The sequence below is a fragment of the Neodiprion virginianus genome, chromosome 1 (assembly GCF_021901495.1).
Source record: "Neodiprion virginianus isolate iyNeoVirg1 chromosome 1, iyNeoVirg1.1, whole genome shotgun sequence".
In the NCBI taxonomy this organism is placed as follows: Eukaryota; Metazoa; Arthropoda; class Insecta; order Hymenoptera; family Diprionidae; genus Neodiprion; species Neodiprion virginianus.
The window spans coordinates 2171319-2189457 of NC_060877.1; the positions used below are offsets into that span (position 1 = coordinate 2171319).

At 37.9% G+C, this 18139-nt stretch overlaps 4 protein-coding genes across 8 annotated transcripts in view; 1 reads left to right on the plus strand and 3 right to left on the minus strand.

Moving 5' to 3' along the window:
* Positions 1-28: 28 nt before the first annotated feature.
* Positions 29-9411, minus strand: LOC124296803 (uncharacterized). 3 transcript variants are annotated; one of them, XM_046747179.1, is made up of 14 exons: positions 9318-9406; positions 9137-9208; positions 8392-8507; positions 8002-8183; positions 7538-7803; positions 6953-7151; positions 6585-6880; positions 6093-6493; positions 5855-6000; positions 5437-5762; positions 5184-5318; positions 4911-5092; positions 4641-4798; positions 29-3502 (listed from the first exon to the last, which is right to left on the minus strand). In XM_046747179.1, the coding sequence occupies exons 3-14, from the start codon at positions 8468-8470 to the stop codon at positions 2591-2593; spliced, it is 3282 nt and encodes a 1093-aa protein (XP_046603135.1). In that variant the 5' UTR covers positions 8471-8507; positions 9137-9208; positions 9318-9406; the 3' UTR covers positions 29-2590. The 3 variants fall into 3 exon arrangements, with proteins under 3 accessions (XP_046603135.1, XP_046603134.1, XP_046603136.1); XM_046747178.1 differs by lacking the exon at positions 9137-9208 and having other exon boundaries at positions 9318-9411; XM_046747180.1 differs by lacking the exons at positions 9137-9208; positions 9318-9406 and adding an exon at positions 8666-9031.
* A 300-nt stretch (positions 9412-9711) lies between these two features.
* On the plus strand, positions 9712-10816 carry LOC124296815 (rhodanese domain-containing protein CG4456-like). The gene is made up of 4 exons (XM_046747212.1): positions 9712-9941; positions 10018-10224; positions 10338-10500; positions 10628-10816. Exons 1-4 carry the CDS (start codon positions 9782-9784, stop codon positions 10686-10688), a joined length of 591 nt encoding a protein of 196 aa, XP_046603168.1. The 5' UTR covers positions 9712-9781; the 3' UTR covers positions 10689-10816.
* Positions 10817-11236: 420 nt separating this feature from the next.
* Positions 11237-12839, minus strand: LOC124296813 (NKAP family protein CG6066-like). The gene is made up of 5 exons (XM_046747208.1): positions 12601-12839; positions 12375-12491; positions 12181-12268; positions 11696-12084; positions 11237-11510 (listed from the first exon to the last, which is right to left on the minus strand). Exons 1-5 carry the CDS (start codon positions 12672-12674, stop codon positions 11333-11335), a joined length of 846 nt encoding a protein of 281 aa, XP_046603164.1. The 5' UTR covers positions 12675-12839; the 3' UTR covers positions 11237-11332.
* Positions 12840-16423: 3584 nt separating this feature from the next.
* LOC124296809 (acetylcholine receptor subunit alpha-like) overlaps positions 16424-18139 on the minus strand; it is a 59194-nt gene continuing 57478 nt past the window's right edge. For all 3 annotated transcript variants that reach the window (XM_046747200.1, XM_046747198.1, XM_046747199.1), the window contains one exon: positions 16424-18027. In XM_046747200.1, coding sequence (XP_046603156.1) covers positions 17830-18027 — 198 coding nt within the window. In that variant the 3' untranslated portion in view covers positions 16424-17829. The remainder of the gene's footprint in view (positions 18028-18139) is intronic.

Consider the following 18139-nt stretch of genomic DNA (forward strand, 5'->3'; position numbering starts at 1 on the left):
TTACATCAGCCAACTACCATTATTTTTGTGTTTATTTTTTAGTGGTTTTTTTGTTTTTTTTTTTTTTTAATTTTATTTATTTTTTTTTCTTTTGCATAGAAAGCTTCCATCCGTAAAACAATACATTGGTTGGTGGTTTCTGGTTAGTAAAGCTAGCATACATACCAGTGCGACTGGGCACTGTTTCACACATCACCCTTGTAACAAAACGCTTACTGTCTATTTTCCAGTCCGTAGCTGCGAAATTCAATATAGGTATTCTCTACTCGCGGTTTTCATATTTCCGTTGTTTTATTTGCAACTTTGAACATCTATTCTCAATGACGAATAGGTAAGGGCAAATAAAATGAAGAGAAAAAAAAAATGGCAGTAAAAATGTATACTCAATAAATACGTATAAGGCTTACTTAGAACGGCTGTATCAAAAATAGAGAGCAAACGACAAACAGTTGTGTTTCCTTAATAGTTACATTTGTTTTTCTTCTTTTTTCGTGCGCTATACGTGTAGTACGCAAAAATATTGAAGCAACAATATTTGGTTACAGCGTATAGTCACGGACGCAATATTACATGACCGTTACATTTCTTTGGTGATACTGTAATTTGGTATTCTTGCATATATATGTAAAGGTACGTCAGATTTTAATAAGAATCTTAAATATTATATATGAAATATTTTGTATTGTAGATAGTGATATATAAATAAACTTTTTTTTTTTTTTCTTTTGTATTTTACACATCACATTGAAAATTATTTGGAAATTGTTCATGCTATACAAAGAAGAAGTTTTTTTTTTCTTTTTTCTTTTGTTTTTTGTTTCACCGTTACCGCTTTTACAATAACTGTGAAATAACAGCCTCGTTAAATACATTCATACTTCCTTCAATAGCCAAATTGATTCGGCTCAAACTCATAACTTGATTAAAATTTGCTAATCGAAATTTTTCTTTATTATGTCTAGGTAAAAAATGTTCTCGGTATATATATATATTATATATACATATATATATATATATATATATATATATATATCATGTGTTTAGTGATGGCTGTTACGGCACAACCATTATAAAGCGTAGCTGCAAAATGTAGAAACTGTAGTCAGAAGGAGGAAAAATATGTAAAAAAAAAAAAAAAACAGAAAATGTCTGAAATTCAATGCAAGACTATCAACATGTTCACCTTGGTCTTGTCGGTACAATTATCACATTCACACAATCATTAATCGCGAATGATACCATTCGCGCACACTGGTAAGAGGTAAAAACCTCAAAATCAAATACCACTAGTCCATTACTCTATGCTACATCACAATCAAAATATTATGTTACAACTTAGGATAGGTACATCCTGCATGTACGCCCTTCTTATATCTCCTGCTTTGTTATATAATTGAATCGGAAATGACGATTCGCTTTCGCATTATATGTAGGTATAATAATTATAAAACAAGCATGAATAAATAGTTTAATTATATTAAAAGAAATTCTTTATCTTTCTTTCTTTCTTCACTAATTTCATATTTCATTACTATTTAGTTATAAAAGAGAATTCTACACTTTGGTGTTCCAGCAAATGTAGAGCGTTGACTTTCTCCTGTTGCACTCGTCTAATTCTCGACGACAGTGAATCCTATGTATTACATACGACAGAGGTCCCGATTGACCGCGATGCAATTATGTTTCACATATTATGCATTCAAGTATTGTAATTTAAATTATATATGTGAACGTGTTTCAAAGGGCGGAGTGAAAGTAAGATCTAAGAGGAGGGGGACAAACAAATTCAGTAAAATTGAGTGAGTTTTGTTTCTTCAGTATCCATTTGATCAGTCTTATGGGATCCTAAGCTACTTTTTTTTTTCTCAACGTTTCCTAAATTCAATCGGTATACGAAATTACGCGACAATGTTAAAAAGACAGATAACTTGTTAAAAAAATTTGCGGAAAGAGAAGAAGATAGAACGTAAATGGTTCGTAAATTTCTTTCAAAGTCTGTGGGAATTTTAAAAGCAAGGTATATCCGTTACACCATCTATTACTCGGTATATCCTGCGGCACAAAATTTTCTTCTCGATATTACAATTTCTTGTACCCTCTGAGCTGTGAGCCGTTTCTTCCAAGGCACATTGTACGAGGTTGCTCACGGTTACATGCGAAAGAGAAGAAATTGTTTGTCGTATCGTCCGTTCGTATCGGATTTCACAGGCAGAAAAAAACAGAGGAAGGGAAAAACTCTAAGATAAACGACTATATATGCGCATGTGACGGGAGAAAATTATTTCTCCGTACAGAAGTTACTTTGGTAATGACTAGGTCTTACAATCACTATTTTACGTGTCGTTATCTGTACAATGTATGTCTATTATGGCGTAATGATTGGCTTGCGGACTTACCTATAAATATTACTACACGTTACTCGTCCATGCGTATGCACGCATACTCGCTGCGCGCACTCCGCAGACGCGTATGCGTGCATATTCATGCGTAACGAGGAGAATGAATTTCAAAGAAAAAAAAAAAAGAAATCAACAATATCATCTTATGGCTGCGTACGAACAACAGTCGTGGTAAATCGTATTTACGTATTCTAAAATTGAATCCTGTAATTGCTAGGCCGAGGTATTGACCTGGCCCTGGTAGGCGGTAACGAAGAGGTCGAAGCTTCGCTGCTAGCAGTGCCTCCGGAGTCGCGTCCTCCGCTTTTACTGCTGACCGTACTTCCGGTGCTCTGTCCTCTGGAGCCAATTTGTTTTCTCAGGGTGCCTCGCCCTTCGCTGTCGCTGAGACGACCGTATTCTCCGATACGTCGCGACGGCGGCGGGATCATGGAACGGCCCTGATTTTCCCTGTGTTTCACCTCGGCGATTGCCTGTTTCTTTCGCTGGACATCTCCCAGCCTTTCGTACTCCCCGCTGGGTCCGATCATCAGCGACGGAGATTTCCTCGTCGCGGAACTCTGGACGGAGACCTCGGAGCTTGAAGATTTTTTCCGCCTCTGACCTTTCGAGTCAAGTCTGCCGTATTCGAGGGTGCAATTACCGGAGTCTCGTCCCTTCATAGCAGATTCGATTATCGGCCCTGGGTCCGACTTCTTGCGGGTTTCCGTGTCGCTGAGACGACAGTAGCGTGGGTTGTTCGTGGCTTTTAAGGAACGTGGAGGACGAGGCAACGAGCTCGGAGGGAGACTGCCGGCCCTGCGCGGTTCCCCCTCTTGCATTCTCTGTCGTTGCGAACTCCTGCCTTGCTTTTCCAGCAACATCATCTCCTCCGGCCTACTGTCCGACAACCTGGACGCCGTACCTTTGAACCTTGTTGCGGCGGCAAACTCCAGCAAACCCCCGGAAGCTTCACCTCCCGAGTCGTCGAGGAGACGACTTTTACTGGATGCGGTACTCGAACTACCTGTGCTATCTACACCCGCCAATAATGGCTTGGGTATTTTTCCTTTTCGCGACGCAGTGCCTGGATTAGAGAATCCTGGAAAACAGCAAAGTGCCCGCTGAAAAGAGAGAAAAATACCTCCGTTGGAAGGGGTCCGGGACCTGGAAAGAGTGTTAGCGCACGCCACGACAGTGCATGCTCACTCAAGGACGGTGGGAGCGGGTTAGGCAGGATTAGTCGGTTCTCACTCGCAACGAAATGAAAAAAAATTCCATCAATGACGCCAAATCAACTCTGTTAACTACATACTCTGATTAATGTGTATTTCAATTATATCTCGATGAAAATCAACATAACATGACAGCACATGCGCAGAAGTTAATTATCTTACAGGTATAAGTACTAATTTTTAGGCGAATTGATTTGAAAACGGAAACACTTCTGTCCGATTCAAACTTCCGAACAATGTTTGTACATAATTATTTATTATATTACGCGTGACGGATGATAAATTAAGTAAACGAGAAGGGAGAAATGAACACAAGTCAAGATTCACTTGTATACGACTAATGAATGAAAAATAGTTAACAGATATGATATTTATATACTTGAATCAACATTTGACTAAAAATAGATTCCGTCATACGTTCAAGTTCGGATTTCACGTTTTAAGAAATCTTCAAGGATCGTAAAACCCTCATTTTTCCAAGTTTCTGGCTTAGACATTGCATTTTTGATATAAACCGTAACGTCAAATAATAGATTTAACAGCTTTAAAGAATGAAAAATAAATAAGAACTCTCAAGCACACATCAAACATCAAGTCGGTTAATTTGAGTTTGGGAATCATTAACGTGAACCTCAAGTACAGATACTGTAAATAATTGTCCGCACATACTGTGTATTGTTCAATGAAATAGTGTTGCGTTACTTAATAACACATTAATGACTCTCGTAGGGGTTCGAGTTAAATTCAGTAACAAACACGAACACAAAAATACCTTGTAGCGTGTGATCTGTAATACTTTTTATGACCTGTGACACTTATTTCAGCTAATCTAATTAATATAGAAGAATGAGAAATGAATAAATTAGATCGTCGTCAACATATAGATCGTTCACAACAATGAATTGGTATTCATTGTAAAGTCTAATCGTTACCTAAATTACGGAATTGTATAAGGTCCTTTGTTTATAATTTATGAGCAATTTTTTTGATAAAAAACAAAACGCTACACAGTTGAGATTCTGCCTACCTTGCTGAGAAGCTGAGAGTCTAGTTCTTTCAATTGGTCGTCTAGGCTTTTGTTGGTTTGCTCAAAGCTGCCCTGCTTTCTATATTTATTATAGCTGTCGGAAACGGCAAAAGAACCACCGCTACCGTATCCACTTCCGCCGCTTAGAACACTGCTCACTGTTAAAACAAATGTTCAACGTTAATTTCCCTGAAGTAAACAAACAAATATCCATCGATTGCATTCTCAAACTGCTTCTCTAATCTCAATTAATCTTTTAATAGTCATTACCGAGTTCCGGTGTCGACGTAAGGACCGTATGATGATCTGCGGATGTACTTGAATGAGACGAGTGAGCTGCGGGATAGCTACCAACTCCGCTACTGCTACTACTGTCCTTGTCGTACGTATGTTTTTGCAAGACCCGTATCATTGCGTCTCGTTCAGCCAGTTTGGATTCCAAGTCTTTCATTCTGTAGCACGAAAAAAAGGTCGTCGACCCCTTGTGATAGCGAATTTTATCAACTATAAGTGTGGACGTAATATTGAAAATGAAAGGCAAACCTTGATTCAAGATCAGCAAGCTTCTTTTGCGCGGCATGCACCTCGTCCATGTGACGCATTTTCTCCGAACGAGCCTCAGCTATCATTTTTTCGGCATCTTGGCTCGTCTTCTCCAGTGCCGCGATTTTAGCATCCCTGATAAGAAGAACAAGCGATAGTTCATCGGCATAAATCGGAATCCGAAAGAATTGTGCTCTGACATCTACATCCGTAAGCATTAGTTGTTGACGATAAGTGAAAATTACGGTCTTACTTGGGTAAACTGGCAGCGTCTATAGCAGCTTGACGAAGGGCACTTTCTTCCAGGTATCGTTGTTCCCATTTAGTCACATCTCCTTCTAGGGACATGATTTTTTCATCTCGTTCACGTAACCTTCGTTTTAATTCAGCGATTGTCTCGCCGTTCGATGCGTGTTCGCCACTATTCGTGCCTCCACATCCGCCCTCTCTTAATTCTCTCTCCAACTGGCCTCTAAGTTGTCGTTCCGTTTCTTCTCGTCTATCACTTGACGCTTGAAGCGAGGATAAGGCGCGTTGAAGCTGACCGACTCTTTCAACGTAAACCTGCTTCTTTCGAGACTGAAAAATTAGCATTTATATGAGCAGTGATTAAACAATCGTCAAGGACAAATAAAACACAATGTACGAGAGCACTGGCAATATTTACACACCTCTTCCTCCAGGCGGACAACATTTCCCTGTGCATTTGTAAGAGCTGTATCTAAAATGTCAATGTGTGTTCTCTGTTCTTGCAAAGTAGCTCGCTGTGCTGCCAACTCAATTTCCTGTCTCTCTTTAGCAGCTGCCAGTTCTTTGTCTAAAAATGATGAATCGAAGAATAGCTTCAGCATGATTAAACATTTTACCATATGCATTGTTTTGATACTGAGCCGAAATGTTTGAGCTTACTTTGGGTGATGAGTTGACCGATTAATAATTCTCGTTGTGTTAGTTCTTTCCTTAGAGATTCAACAATCGGAGGAGTATCCGTTCGTGAAGCCAGCAAATCAATTTGCTCCCTCAATGCACGATTCAAATCAGTCAAGCGACGGCAGTCACCTTGGAGCCTCGCTCGAGCAGCCCGTTCCAGTTTCTCTCTACGCTCACAGGATGCTGCCAATTCCTCGTGGGCACGATGGACTTTGGCTATTTCATGTTCGAGTTTTTGGGACTTTGACACTTTGCCATAACATCGTTCAAGCTCCAATTTCAACGCGCTGTTTTCCTGGATCAAAATCTGCACCATTTCGGCCGAAGGCCAGATCTCGCCTGCCGCCGTTTCCCTTTCCTCCCTACCTTTTGTTTGAGGCCTGTGCAGTAAATTGAATATTCAGATGCAGTTTCAATGGTAAAATGAAAAAATGCAAGAACCCAACAGCTACAAGTTTGTCGACGCATCACCTTGGAGACGTTGTGCGTGGATCGTAACTATCCGTATCAGTTTTCCCAATCCTCGATAGATCAGGTTGAGATCTTGAGAGTGTCAATTTTTCGGTCGGACCAAGAAGTCTATGTTTACTTTTGAGAGGCAGCATAGTAGAAGTGTACGACGGAGGTGGCCTGTCCTCGAATTCGGTTTCGCTTTGTTTACCACGCTCTCCATCTCTCTCTCGCATCCTCATTTCTATACTACCGCCGTTATTGGTCAATTTTCCATACGAAGGTATTTTCACTTCTTTAGCGAGGTGTTTCAGCACCTGGAAGGAATTTTTACCAAATCATTTTCAAGAATTGTTCACGAGAATTGAATTCCTTGAGGTAGGTTGTACCTGTGATTGATTAAGGTAATCATCTGGAATATCAGTTATTTCTTGGCACCCACCGCCTCCTCCGGGCTGTTCATAATGGTGATCGTCGTGAGGAAGACTCGTCAAAGATTGCATAGTTGGGCTATTAGAGTGGCCCTTACCTCCACCCTCGCAGTACAGATAGCCCATTTCTCCATGTTCTCTTACCATTCCAGATAATCTGAGGAGAATAGAAACGTGAAAACTGTGACGAATATCGTTCCAGTAAATTTGCACGAGTAGGATCACGTAAAGAAATGCTCATGCCAGCATTAATAAAAGAAAGGTATCGTTACTCGAGTGTCTCGGCATGAAATGCTCTATTATCTAACTATAAGCTTCTGCATTGGTCAACCTATTTACACATATTTAAATCAATAATTGTAGCATATGATTGTAAACGTAATATTGTTAGATGAGCTAACAATGTGATGTTTAAAAAACTTGTATAGATATATGCGTATACTATGCAGTGAATGAAATTGTAGTAGTGTTCAGAAGCCTAGAATAAAGTATCCTGCTAATAAATTTATATGCTTTGAGAAATGTTAAAAAAAAATATTTAACCTGCTAGATGGTGTCCAGGAATTTTCGTCGTTGGCATTGTGTATGATGAGGGTGTTATAAGAGCTGGTCGAAACATCCAGGCTACTTCTGTTAGATCCAACGCTGGTTCGATTAGAACTCAGGTTATCCTTAAGGCTATTTCTATTGGAACCGTTGATGCTGTCTTTGAGGCTATTGCGATTGGACCCAGTCAGGCTCTCCTTTAAACTATTTCTATTCGAGCCATTCAGGCTATCCTTCAGACTGTTTCTATTCAACAGATTGCCCTGGAAAATAGAGTCGTTTACAATTTTACGTAACAGCATTAGGCATGCGGCCATGTACAATGCTAATCACACAATGGCATTGGCATCATGTACTCATGCCCCACCCTGAATGCTCTGCCGCGTCTATTCATGAGATGCAAAGAGATGATTTAATCTGTAGGGAAAGAGCACAGTAGGAGAAACTGCATAACCACTTACTTGAATATTGGGAATATTCTCTTTGTGGCTGGACGATCTAGATGGTGTTTGCTGCTGGTTTTCTTGGCCTTGAGGTTCCTGACGTGCCGTATGCCTTATAACATATCTCTCTTCGTTACTCAAATTTTCGTTTGATGTTGATACATCTGTATCGCTACCACTTAAACTCTGCGGCAACCCACCTGTTATGAATTGTCATAGGAATTACATAGTACGTTGATTTTGTTAAAGTTCACGTTACTTTTGACGTTGTATTTTTTTTATTCTGAAGACAGATTTGGGCATTTTTTTAATAACCTTCACTGTCATTGCTTGTTTTCATACTAAAATGTTTATCGACGTCAACTTCCTGGTTTGCTAAATACTTGAGAAATAATAAATACAGCGTACCTTGTGTAGGAAGTTGCTTGCGTTGTATATTATTGTTAGCAAATGGTAGGAATCGACCAGTTTGCTGAAGTGAACTCATTTCTTTAGGAGATCATTTATTTACAAAAGTTTAATATCTGAAAATTGAAAAATTTCACCACCATGAGTTATGCTTGAAATAATTAATATATGTAATTCATGTGTCCGAAATAATCGGTTACCAATTGTAGAAGGTAAATAGACGTATTTGCAAACCGCATAAAATGAAATGATCTAATACTTGTTATTGACGAACCTGGCCAAACCGAAACGAGTAATCTCATCACAGTGTTACCAAGCAAGATTGAATTACAATATTTAAGTAACCAAATAAAATAAAAAAGAAAAACTAATTACAGTGCTTTGAATATTGCTCGGCAGGAAGAGGAGTAAGAAAAAGAGGAATGAACAATTGACTTCAAGGATATAACGCATCGATTATAAAAATTCTGAGGCTGGCGAGTGGTTGTGTATAATGTGGAATGAAGCCTGAGCAATTTTCAATGTTGAGCTTGACGTAGAATGATGAAAAGTAAAACACAGAGATCAAAAATGACGTGCATGTATAGACTTGAGAGAGAGATAGCGAGGTGTATAAAGTGTGACAGAGGCCTGGAGAGGTGTCAACATTCTGGAATGTTGATTATTTGAAAATGAGGTGGTCTCGACATTCCGACGTATCGATAAATGTATTTAAACTGGCGATAATGCCAGTATACATTATTACCTTAAATGAAATAATCTTTATTTGGAGCACATAAAAGACTGTATTTTTTTTTCACAGCTACAACGCACAGAGCTGTATAAATAAACAAAAGGAGATTAACACCATTTGGGGGGAGGGGGACCTGCCGCGCAGATCAACCATGGGGCGAATATCGTTTGAATATTGTTTAACAATTACTCACACGATCGGGGATACGGAAGAGAGCGGAAAAGCGATAATATTCTAATAAATTAATACACTTCTCTCCTCACACACGAGAAATAAAAATTGTTAGTACTCGCATTCCTCGTCAGAGGGCGACATCGGTCTCGCCCCCCCCCCCCCCCCCCCCCCCGCCAATGCTCTTTCGCAACTACTTCACGCTTTACTTTTTCTTTTTTTTAATTATCATCAGCGGCGGGGTCAATTTGACATTTATTTGTAAAATTGAAAAAATCCTGTGGTTAAAAATAGAATGGATGTACAGGAAATTTCGCAAGTATTACTATTACTGCGTATGATTAGGTATTTTAGGTTCGTCAAATGTACAATTTGCGGTTAAAGCGTGACCTTATATATGTTTAGCGTGATAATCATGAACGCAGCCAACGATACGTGAAATAGGGATAAAAGTCGAGGTGCCGATTGAACGTGAATGAGAACACGATGATGTCCAGCAAAAGAATTACCGGATATTACCATCAAGTTGTATTATCGCGATTCAGAAGCGTGAATCAACGACGGTACTCACTGATGAACAATAACCTCGTAAAAAACATTTGCGGAGCGAAAAATCTCACCCAAACTTACCGGTCAACATCGATCGGTAATATCACTCCCGCTGAAGCCCTACGATTCTCACTTTTTTTCATCATCGCAATGAAATTTTATTCACCTTTCAGCGGAAAGAGACATTCGAAATATTTCAATAGCTACTCGGCTTCTCGCGCAAACTAAAGTCATGAAAGGCGAAGGAGATCATGGTCTAAACTTGAACTACGAGGATATTTTGAAAGCACAAAAAGATGACAAGATTCTCATCGTTGATGTTAGAGAAGATGAAGAAATCAAAGAGACTGGAAAACTACCTGGCAGCATTCACATACCGAGTAATTAATTAACGATTCTCTTTTGTTTTTCAAACTTAGGTTATAACTACCAATGGTTGCGTTTTCGATTAAAACTCGCATCGTGATATTATGTGTTTCGTTTTATCGTTTAGTGGGGGAGGCCGTAAACGCAATAACAAATTTGCCAGAAAAGGAGTTTTTCGACAGATACCAAAAACCAAAACCCACCAAAGATACCAAACTTATATTTAGCTGTCGCTCAGGGAAACGAAGCGCCACCGTTCAGGAAGAGATGCTCAAACAGGGATATGAAAAGTAAGAATCACTACCATGCAATGAAAAACTGGTCTTTCAACATCTAATTACAATCAAAACCAAACCCAATGAAGCATTTGCATGGGAAATTTGGCAGGTAATAAAACAAAAATGATTTTTAACGTAGGTCCTACAATTACACTGGCGGGTGGCTTGACTGGGAAAGTAAACAAGCACCAACGGCCTAAGATCGTCAGTGATAATGTAGAGCGATGAGACTCTAAGCAGAATTCATGGATCTTTAGCGAAGTATATTGTACGTTAATTGGGAATTATAAGTAGAAATAAATTTTTGATCTATTGGGTATTATACATATTTCTAGAATGCTTTGAATTACTTTATTAAACGCAGAGTGTCTACTGCAATTGAGAATTGGGATTCCAGGAGTTTTCGGGACTATTAATTGGAAAACTCCAGAACCAAACTTTAAATTCAAAAATAATTATGCAGTTTATGTACAGAGTGAACTGCTAACGATTGGATAGTCCGCTGTCTGCTAAAATTGAACGCATTCAAGGCCACGTATTACAAATCAAATGTCGCAGTTTTTATTCAAAAATGTATTATGACAACTTTTCTAGGATAGATCAAAACATTCCGGGACGATTCTAGCACTTGAGGAGCAATTTTTGTTTTCCAGGATATTTCCAGAATTTAAACATATTTAAGGAGCAGTAGACACGCTGTAATTACAGGCCACCTCAAACACATAGGGAGAAATGTTTAACTCGCCAATAAAATTACAACACTTTGTTTATATCAATGTAAATTTACATTCTCCGTAATATAGGAAATTAATATCAATCATTTGATCAGACTGAACAGTTTGGTTCAATCCTTGTTTTGTTCCTGAGCAAGCTTTTGATTAACCATCTCTCTGAATTGCCCCAGGATAAGATTTTCCCGCTTCTGCCTTTCCTCTTTGCTGAACATCGCCAACGCCCTCTTCTCATCCGCCGAATAAATTTGGTTCTCCTTACGAATACGCACAGCCTCCATACGCCGATGCCTGAAATTGACAAAACATTGATTGGAAACCCTTGAGTAAGTGAATTTTATAACAACGAAGCATAATATCTCTACATGTAATCGAAGATGAGGCACAGTTGCGTAATATTTTTGGAGTTTGCAAAAACTCCGTGTAGAACTGTGACAATATAATGACCACAAACAGGCGTGAGACACATTGCTTACCGACTTCCACTCATGACGTAACCGACGGACTCGTAAGACGCGATTTCGTCCGACGTCAGGCCAATTTCACCTCTTCTAGGTATACGTTTTCCCTCCGCAACATAGGCAGCCATAGCCGCTCCCTCGCCAGGAAGCAGGGCTTTTCCAAAGTCCTTTGCAGAGAGAGTGACGTGTTGTTTTTGTACAGGACCTACCAATTCGTCTTCGCTATCATCAGTGCTGGAGCCACGATGTCTCTTTCGACTTTTTTCTACTGTCTTTTTCTCAACCCATTGAAGCTGCTCAGAATCGCTTTCGTCGTTGTCTGAGCTGCTGGACGAGTTCCGTCTCTTTTTTCTTTTCTTTTTACTTTTCTTTGCCTTCTTCTCTTTCTTCAATTTTTTACTTTTCTGAAAATTTCATAAATCATGTGCTACTGAATAATTTGATATTTTGAGAGCCGCACAGGACAACGACAAAAATCTCGTGAATCGCATGCAACTCACCTTTTTCTTCTCCTTCTTCCTTTTCTTTTTCTCTTTTGAGGTTAATTCGTCTCTGTGTTTGTTCGACGATTCCTCCTCGTCGTCCGAACTGTAAGAATAAAAATCGTATCGCCACATGTCAGAGAATCAGGATGCGAAATGTGGCAAAATAAGTCACCGAACCTTGTCTGCGGTAACTAAAACTTTAAACTCACTCGTCAATCCGCGTCGGAGATTTTCCCCAAACTCTTTCTACGCCGGTAAGACCGATCTGTTCCCTGTCCCTTCTTCGTGTATCCATAAACTCATCTTCTTGGGAAGTGTAGTTGTTCCTGATCAGGTGCGTAAGTAGAAAACAAGAAGTATGTACTAAATTATCATCGATCTTTAACAAAAATGTAAAACGAAACGAGTAACAATATACGTGGTGTATTTTATTACCTGTGATGCAAATGCGTGCTGCTCGAACTTCTCTCGCTTCTCTGATACTTGGACCGTTTAGAATCATGGTGCATTTTACCGACGATTCTACCACTCCGTTAAATATATTTATAACTGCTTATTTCAATTCAGCACAACACGTCAAATCACCACTCAAACGTCGGTTTGACTGATATAGCAGAAGCGCTTGGCTGTCACCTACTGCGGCAGCCATGTTGTTATTTTCTCATTTGACATTCGAGATCGTTCGGTACTCTCGAGGTTTGATCATCGCGTCCGAAACATGCGAGATCGCCCCTAGCGGCAAACGGCGAAACTAGCTCCAAGCAGATGGTGTGCTGTCGCATCATTGAAATAATATATCTCTATTACAGTGCGTCGTCGCATAGGCGTGCATAGGCGCTGGGCGGTTTTTGCGCCTTTTTTCAGTGTTTATAACGTGTTTTACGCTATGAATAATACTCTTCTATATAATACTCTTGGTGCACAGCCGGCCGCGTCTGCCTGAAGTTAGTTCTCCACGCTGCTGCCAGGGGCGCTCGCGCATTCGTTTCGGACGCGAGTAGCAGATTCGATCGATCTATTCTACTCTCTAAGTTCGATAGGCGGAAGTCAATTGTTATTCGAAATTTCATTGCGAAGATTTGTCGGGTAAATAAGGTAATAACGAAGGTCGCCACACGTCTGGAAAATCTGGAAAACCTGGAATTGTCAGGGGATTTTCAATTTGCTCATGGAAAAAACGGAAAATTTCAGTCATGCTATCACAGGAATTGGAAATGATTTTTCGAGGTAACAAGTTTACTTTTTTTCATCGAGAAAACAAATGGCCTGAACTGACTTTTTTGTACGCTATACTTTTCTTCAATTTGAACTGAATTTCAACCGAATATAGAGTTAATAAGCCGAACGATTTAGGTTTTAGTAATTTACTAGAACGGGAAAAATGTCAGGGAAAACTAAACATGAAATTTTTTCCCCAAAAATTTGTGGCTACCCTAAACAACAAATAAATTCTTACACTCGCTGGTGCATGATTGAAAGTATTGAAACTCGAGGATTTTGGGATAAGGATTTATTCTGAGTTCAAATCGTTTCTTTCGTTGTAATCCTTTTCCTCTTTCTTTCATTCCTCTTTTTTTTTTTTTTTTTATACAAAAATCAAGTTTATTCGTCAATTATATAGACATATACCTGTTACGTAGAAAGTTTCATCATTGTTTAAGTATGTTATTATCATATTGTTGTTTTTATTATTGTTGTTATTATTATTATTATTATTCGTCAAAGCATCTGGTCAAATGCGTGCAATTATCATACAACCTATAGGCATAATTTTCTTGAAAAGACCTATTCTGACTGACCATATGCTTCGGTAATGTTGCTCGTGACAACCAGGAGTAGGTGCACGTTTCGATTTTAATTCATAGACGTCGAATTATTTTTATTTTTATTACGTTGGTAAGGCAGATTCAAGCACTGCAGGCTGAATCTTTATAATCGATGTAATAATCGACTGGGCCGAAAAACTTGCCGTCACCGAATTAATGTCGATACGTGTACATTATTTAATTGAAGTAGGTATTTAGAAAAACTATCATTTATTACTTTATTTCTTTCTTTCTCGTTGTTAATAATTAGTTATTGATTCAACTTTTCATAGTTAATATCATTTATCGATGCGGTAGTGTCATATATGAATGATAATCATGACGATGATACTAATAGTAACAATGTTAACAATAATAATAATAATAATATAAAGAAGAAGAAGAAAAAAAATAAGTAGGAAAAGAAGGTTAAGAACAATAATTATTTATGATACAAAATCTACTAGAGTCCTTTCGCCTGTGTATAAGCAACTAAAGTTACTCTTCGAAAAGCATTTTCATTTCGATTCTTATCGAATAACTTGTGATATTATTGAAATTTGAATGAGTTTGAGAAACGACAAAGATTTTACAAATACCTGACAGAAAAAGTAACACAGTACATTGGTACTCTTTGTATTTCATGGAATATTATAAAAGATTGCTCGTGTGTAATCGAGGGGTTCGAGTTCAAACCAGCGGGGAACGATTTTCAGAAAATAAATACGAGACTGAAGTTAATAACGTTAATATATCGAAACGTAGATACTAAAATTACTATTTTACACCGTTAGAATACCTGAAAAAAAAATGAATTTAAAATATATGAATTTGTCGATGCTGTATTAACAGTTTACTAAGTTTCAAGTAATCATGAAGCTGTAAAATAACTTACTTTCTCAAAAGATGCATCGTTACGTTAACGTCACAAACTTCAGTCTGATAAATAAATAGGAATGGGAACCGACAGTTAAAGTTGAAAATAGAGAAAGAGAGGGAGAGAGAGAGAGAGAGAGAGAGAGAGAGAGAGAGAGAGAGAAAGAGAGATAGCCATAATGTAAATAGAAGTTGGCGCGATCCTGACGTCGTATGACGTACGTATTTGAATCTAATTTCTAGCTGGTATCGTGATTGAGAATAATGCATGGTACTTATATAAAACAGCAGCTATAATAAACGGCGGACGCCAACTTAGATATATACAGATATATATATATATATATATATATATATATATATATATATATATATATGTATACACGCACACAGCAGTAACATACTACATAATTATATCTAAACTAACCTACTTTGCAAATTTCCTCGTTTCCGTTATTGTTGTTGTTGTTGTTGTTGCGATTATTATTATTATTATTATTATTATCATTATTATTATTATTATTATTATTATTATTAAGATCGTTATTTAGTATTCACCATTATCATCATTACTCATTAATGATCGTATAACAGTAAGGTCATTATTATTATTATTCTTATTATTATTGTTATTATTATTATTACTATTAATATGATTATTATTATTTCATAACGTACTTGTCGCTTATAATTCAAACGCTCGATGAGATCCTTTCGAGTAGAGATCAGTTCAATCAATACCGCGTAGAAAATGATTTCCATAAAGGTGGAAGAGATGATTTTAACGTGAGTAGGTATAACATGTTCTGTTGTACAAGGGCTGTGGATTACGTAACTAATAGACTTATTCCGTTATTCTTTGTTTCTTCGTTCGTAACAATTAACAACAATTTTTATCTATTAAACAATGGAAAAAATGACTAGACAAAATAAGTATACATACGTATATTGTGTATGCATCGTATACACGCGCATACGGTTACCCTATACATCATCACGAAGATTAAATGTCCTCGCGGAATTTGTTTAGAATAAAACGTGGCAGGGTACGGTATTTAACAATAAGCTCGTGCGTTTCTGCATTGGTAAACTAATTAATCCGAGCAGTTTCCTCAAAACTTTAATATCGTATAGACGGTTGACATTACGCCAGTTGCGACGCCATGATTTAATACAGTATGTATTCGAATGTGAAACATGCGTTTTGTCAGCTTTATCAAATGCCTTTCGCTCTCTCTCTCTCTCTCTGTCTCGCTCTTTCTCTATCCCTTTTTTCTCTGTTTTATTTTTATTTTACTTTTTTTTTTTTTTTTGCTTCGTTATATGTTGAAATTTTGTTTTTATATATAGAAATAAACGAGACCTGCGTTTTATCATTATTACATATATTATATAGTTTTAATTGATCATTCACACCCTCACAAAATATTCTGCCACGTGTCTTAAATTTATATTCGGATAATTCATATTTGTTACGTATAATATATAATATATATATGTATATGTATATATAATATAGTATATATTTATATGTTGTTTGTTTTTTCCCTCATAGTTTAATTTATAATAGGTAACTATCACTGTGCTTACTTCCACAACAACATTTAATTATTAGTTTTTTCATCTTTTTTTTTTTTTGTTTTTTTTTTGTCAAAGTTATTCTCTGCATACTTCGAATTCACTCCTTTATACCTATGATAAATAACTATTCTTATTTTATTTTATCTTATTTTTCTTATCTCTTACGTTTTCATTTATCGTACTATAAAAGTCTCAACCAATCAACGAGTGAAATAATTATCGGGTATGGGACCCATTTTTTAACATGTCGAGGTGATGAGAAGCTAAATTATGAATCGAATTTGTATCGGTATTCAAATAATCTACTACCGTGTATCACGCTATTATATTTCATTTCGTTATGTGTAATAGCTACTACGATACAAATATTTAATATATTCATTCGATATCGAACAGAAATTTAGATTAGACGAAAGAAAAATAAATAAATAAATAAAGACGTAAACAAGGATAACGGACAATTCTCTCTTTTCATTCAATTATTATATCACTATATTCAAGGTTCGTTTGAAAACATATAAAATAATTATGCCCACATGTAATTGATATACGTATAAATAACGGAACAATCAATATGATTACGATAATTGTTTATATACTGTTACAAACACTTATGAGCAATAAAATGCGGACTGGCCGTTTAAGTTTAATCGATGCCGAATCCCGTTCGGCGCCAATTTCCCGTGCCGCAGATATTTAGAATTTGACAATGAGAAACGCAGTGTAGGTTTATTATTTTTCAATTGAAAATGTGGCCCCCTCTGTCGCAGGCTCAACGCAGTGAAATCCCGGAGAAAATCATTTACCAGATCGTTTCCCGCGAGTCTGCAACCAGCATCGATCATCCCGTGTACCAAATAGAATTTGCGTAAAACAAAGCGATCCCTGGTCCTCGCTCGATCGAACGTCTGAAATTTGTCTTTATACGAACAGAACAGCGAGCTCTTTTGTCGAAAAACGTGATAGCGTAAAACCGAAGTATAGGTACGTGTACGCAAAGTCGACGCAGCGTTGACGACGTCCGTTCAATTATATCTCGATCAAGTCGACGATGAGAAGCGTAGAATTTACCCTGATCCCGGGATACGCTCTGTTTGCGCAATTTCGGGTACGGCAACAAAAAATTGATGTACGTAACTTCTTATGGTTGTTCAGCAAATCCCTTGAAATCCGATCTCCTCTGCCGCAAAATTATAACAGGCCCGATTATTTATACTGCACGTCGTTTAGGCCCGTGGATATTGCGATGTGTAAACACTGCATTTAGGTATAATTCGTCCATGATCCTCCGATTGATCTTGATCAGTCTATTTTTCCATTCGTTTTTCTAGGCGTACAGCGAAGCGTCTGCTGGTTGAACGGTAGTCAAAAACGAGGGTGAAAACGGGGCAGTGATCGTCCCTCAAAGAATGGGGGCGATGTGTGGTTTGGCAGTGGTGGAGGCGATCTCGGATAGTTTAATATCGATGGGCATGCGGTCGTCGTAGAGCGTCGGTGCCTGGAGAATTATACCAGCCGTCCCGACGACGACGGCCAGCGTGAATATCCACAGGAAGAGCCTGTCGAGCACCATCGCTACGTACTTCCAGTCCTCCTTCACCTGCAGCGTCGATATAACGAGGAAGATGACGAGTGATTTCAAAGATTAAAAGATATTGAAAAATTTCAAGAGATTTTACAAGATTTCCGCAAAAGTGTACACCAGATTTCAC